Source organism: Argentina silus (genome assembly GCF_951799395.1).
Source record: "Argentina silus genome assembly, chromosome: 19".
In the NCBI taxonomy this organism is placed as follows: Eukaryota; Metazoa; Chordata; class Actinopteri; order Argentiniformes; family Argentinidae; genus Argentina; species Argentina silus.
This window is the reverse complement of record NC_139673.1, coordinates 1,120,260-1,125,259: the sequence shown is the minus strand read 5'-3', so window position 1 is coordinate 1,125,259 and position 5,000 is coordinate 1,120,260. Positions and strand designations below refer to the sequence as shown.

Sequence of the window (5,000 nt, the reverse complement as noted above, 5' to 3'; positions counted from 1 at the left end):
TGTGGTATTAGACAGGGGAGAAAGGTGTGGTATTAGACACAGAGAAAGGTGTGGTATTAGACACAGAGAAAGGTGTGGTATTAGACACAGAGAAAGGTGGGGTATTAGACACAGAGAAAGGTGTGGTATTAGACACAGAGAAACGTGTGGTATTAGACACAGAGAAAGGTGTGGTATTAGACACAGAGAAAGGTGTGGTATTAGACACAGAGAAAGGTGGGGTATTAGACACAGAGAAAGGTGTGGTATTAGACACAGAGAAAGGTGTGGTATTAGACACAGAGAAAGGTGGGGTATTAGACACAGAGAAAGGTGGGGTATTAGACACAGAGAAAGGTATGGTATTAGACACAGAGAAAGGTGTGGTATTAGACACAGAGAAAGGTGGGGTATTAGAGGGGAGAAGACAGAGGCAGTAGGTCTCCTCTTCCAAACAGGACTAGTGAGACAGTTCTAAACCAAAAACATGGTTAAGAAATTGTGATTTGACTCCCAATATAGACAGATGTACAGGGAGGGAGGGAGGGAGGGAGACAGGGAGGGAGGGAGGGAGGGAGGGAGGGAGGGAGGGAGGGAGACAGGGAGGGAGGGAGGGAGGGAGGCTGCATACATGAGCTGGTAGAGCCTGGGGGCATTGAGGCAGAGTGACTGATCTTCCACACTAGAGGGTTAGTGTGAACGCTCCAATAGTCACTGTCCCACTTCCTATCGCTCCCCACCCACGCCTCAAAGACCCTAACCCTAACCAGACAGGAGAACAGAGACACCATGACCTACTGCACTCCACAGTTAACTAACCACCAAACTGTAGTCTGCATGTGTACATTATTATCTGTGCTCAAGTTTCGTTTGTCATTACATTGAATAGAAGTAGACAACGCAATGAAATGCCTTGGGCAGAGCAGCTCTCAACATCCACAACAACAACAAGTAATGTAATAAAGATATTAAGCTAATAAAAACAATTTAGTAAATAGCACTAGCAAATAGCAATATTCTTTTTCATCAGTAAATTAAATTCATAAAGCACCTTTAATATAATAATGTACAATTATATAATAAAGTTGTCGGCCAAAGTGCTTCACAGACGATCACATAATGTCTTCTACATAAAGAACAATATAAGCACTAATGTTTGTAACAAAAAACGTCATCATTTCAGGACCTGGATCTTTTCTTTAACATGAATCAGTCCCACCAACTCTTCCTCCTCCAGCACCAAGTCCTCTAATCAGTCTCAGCCTGTCCTTTTTTAGTTTATATCTTTAAATGTTTTTGATTTAATCTTTATTTAACCAGGTAAGCCATTGAGAACATGTTCAATAACATCCTGACCCAGAAAGGACAGTGAGACTGCAAAGCAAACAATGGCCATTTACAGACCGAACAAACAGCTCTTCAAAACTCATAACCAGATATACATATTTACAGCAGACACTGTCCTACTGTGTCACCGTGTATTCTGACGGACTGGATTCTGACGGGTGACTGACACCCGAACCCACCGACGTTACTCAACTGTAAAGCAATACCAGGCCGGCAACCAATGAACAACATTCCTTTCAGGTCCATTAACCCTGCGTGTAGCGGCTTCCTCTCCCCAGGGACGTGTTCTGACGCCGGCCGGCCCTTCGGGGCGCAGCGCTGTGGGACGTCAGGCGTTAAACCTCCTCACTGGAGAGACGCTCGGCCCTGAGAGGAGGATGTGGAGCGTCCGTCTCCCTCTCTCTGGGGAGGGGGGAAGGGGGGGAGGGACTGCCTCTAGGGCTGCCCAGTGACTGGCACAGGGGCTGATGGGAGCATTACAACCTCCATTAACTCATTCAGTGCTGTGTATCGGGGGTCCGCGACCTTTTCTGCCACTCGAGCTTCATACATGTGCATAGTGCTTTAACTCAATCAGTGCCGAGGGTGAATCAAGTCGCCCAAATGGTCAACATTCTAGAGCGCCACGGGTGACTTTATTCACCAAAAATGCATAAATTCCGATGCTTTATTTTGTAGCCAATCAAAGTGTTGTTGCTAGGTAGATTCCACGCTTGATACTCTAGGTGGTGAGTGTTCCGGAAGTCTTTGGCAGTTGGTGAGTTACATTTACATTTATATTTGTGGCATTTAGCAGACGCTTTTATCCAAAGCGACTTACAACAAATACATTTGTCTAAGTAAGTGAATCATCTATCCATCGGTCATCATAAGAAGAGGTAATCTATGCTAGGACCAGGGGCCATTGGCAGTCGTAATGCTAGAATATATTTACAGGAGAAACTTTACAGGGGAAACTTGTAAAGTGGAGTTAAACCACAGCAGTATCACAGTGAGGCCAGTGCAGAGGTCCCTGTTATCCAACCAGAGTTGACTGAACTGATATTGTGTTTCCAGCTCTGCTCTACATCTGTGGAAGGTCTATCTACAGCCTCACTGCAGCCAAGAGCATGGAGGCCCATGTGTCTAGCTGGCTCACCCTCTCTCTCTCTCTCTCTCCTCTCCCTCTCTATCTCTCCTCTCCTTGTCTTTCTCTCTCCTTTCCCTCTCTCTCTCTCTCTCCTTTCCCTCTCTCTCTCTCTCCTCTCCCTCTCTCTCTGTCCTCTCCCTCTCCCCCTCTCTCCTCTCCCTCTCTCTCTGTCTCTCCTCTCCCTCTCTCTCTGTTTCTCCTCTCGCTCTCTCTCTCTCTCTCTCTCTCTCTCTCTCTCCTCTCCCTCTCTTTGGCTCTATCTCTTTCTCCTCTCTGGGCCCAGTGATCTAAAACACATGGTGGGCTTAAGAGACTGGTTCTGCCCAAACCCACCCAGAACCCACCTAGAACCACCCGAACCCACCCAGAACCACCTGAACCCACCCAGAACCCACCCAGAACCCACCAGAACCCACCCAGAACCACCCAGAACCCACTCAGAACCCACCCAGAATCACCCAGAACCCAACCAGAACCCACCCGAACCCACCCAGAACCACCCAGAACCCAACCAGAACCACCCAGAACCCACCCAGAACCACCCAGAACCCAACCAGAACCACCCAGAACCCATCCAGAACCCACCAGAACCCACCCAGAACCCACCAGAACCCACCAGAACCCACCAGAACCCACCCACTCCCTGGGCTTTTCCTGCTGGGGCGGTAGCTGCCACCACTGCTGTCATACCTTGCATTCTCACTGAGAGCATGCACACACACACACACACACACACACACACACACACACACACACACACACACACACACACACACACACACACATACACACACACGATTCATACTTTGTGAAAAGTTGTCTCGATCATTGTCTGGTTTTCAGACAGTAATCAAAGGGTTGTATTGACAGTGTGTGTGTGTCTGTCTTCTCTCTCTACTAAGGCAACAAGGGCAGGAAGGAGCCTTGATGCCAAAGAGAAATATTTGGGAAGAATGCACAAACACACACACACACACACACACATACACACACACATACACACACACACACACACACACGCACACACACATTCCTGACATGGCCTTCAGTAACTTCAGTTACACAAGTAAGTGGGTTTTCCATTCAACACCTGACAAGGACAACACACACACATGCAAGCATGCAAACAGACACTCTCCTGACATGGCCTTCAGTAACAACACAGGTGAGTGGGTTTTCTATGCAACACCTGAAACATGAGGAGACCTGTCTCCAAGACCTGTCTCCAAGCTCTTAAAACAGGACGGAAGGTTTGCTGAACAAGGAGAGAAACAGTCTTGTTGTCCAGATACATAGACAGCGGTATTCATAGAATCCATGTCCAAAGCCTGTTAATCCTACATCACAAAGAATTATACATTGACATCACCGTTGAGGAACAGCACAGTATTATTGAAGAGATTTTGAAAGGACATGACACCTGTGAAATAAACCCTGCTTCCTGTCTAACTGGGAGTAGAGACCATTATCTCTCTCTCTCTCTCTCTGTCTCTCTGTCTCTCTCTCTCTCTCTGTCTCTCTCTCTCTCTCTCTCTCTGCCTCCCTTTCTCCCCTCTCTCTATCACTCCCTTTCTCCCCTCTCTCTATCACCCCCCCCCCCCCCCCCCGTGATGATGTAATATTTAGACAGGCCTGTGGTTCCTTTGAACGCAGGCAGCTCTCCTCTCCTCTGAGCGTGTCAGTGACTGAGAGGGTGTGAGCCAACTGCTCCATGAGGAGGGCAATTTACCACCACTTCCACATGTGTGCCCCGCAACGCTCCCAGGGTCCGGCAGCCTTCAGGACCACTCTATGGGGAAGCTGCTGTGGTAGGAAGGGTCTTAATGGCGCCAGGAATTTAAACACAGTAAGTTGACCACAGAACGGAGGCGAGTGGAGGTAGAAATCAGAGGAAGGGGTCATTGTAATGCATGGAACAGAATGAGGAATGGTATCAAAAATTGTACCAAACACATCACGTGTGTTTGACACCGTTCCTTATTCTGTTCCATGCATTACAATGAGCCTGTCCTCCGATTTCTACCTCCACTAGCCTCCCCTGGAGGACAGGTAACCTAGCATTGTGGGAGAAAATAGACAGAATCACCACAGAAGGTTCGGGTTAGGGTTCGGGTTAGGGTTCGGGTTAGGGTTCGGGTTCGGGTTAGGGTTCGGGTTAGGGTTAGGCCAGGTCACTCACCTGGAAGTCGTCAGGAGGGAACTGCAGCATGTCCCTGAGGACATCACTGATGATCTGGGTCTTCCTCTGGACCAGCACACTCTCATAGTCCAGAGGCTCAATCGCCTTGGGCTTCACCTGAGGGGGGGGGGGGCAAAAAGAATAATCAGTATATATGGTCCCAGCGGAAATCGAACCCACAACCTTAGCTCTGTTAGCACCACACTCTACCATGCTTGAGACCAGAGGGGTTTAGGGCGTTGGGGTCGTAGAGTTAAATACAGAGGCTTTAGTTCAGCAGGCTAACACAGTCTCATGTTTATATAGGACACACGGGTTCAAGCCCATTTAAAACCGACCATTTTGGGGCGCAGAGCAGGGCTTGGG

General features: G+C 48.4%; 2 protein-coding genes across 2 annotated transcripts in view; one reads left to right on the top strand and one right to left on the bottom strand.

Annotated features, from left to right (window-relative positions):
- LOC310820000 (gamma-glutamylaminecyclotransferase C-like) overlaps positions 1-5,000 on the top strand; it is a 268,729-nt gene that overhangs the window by 121,795 nt on the left and 141,934 nt on the right. The window lies entirely within an intron of this gene.
- The window catches only part of LOC310819915 (dedicator of cytokinesis protein 9-like), a 52,962-nt gene that overhangs the window by 38,865 nt on the left and 9,097 nt on the right, over positions 1-5,000 (bottom strand). Inside the window, exon 2 of the mRNA XM_083691334.1 lies at positions 4,635-4,751. Within this exon, the coding sequence (XP_083547460.1) occupies positions 4,635-4,751 (117 nt within the window). The remainder of the gene's footprint in view (positions 1-4,634; positions 4,752-5,000) is intronic.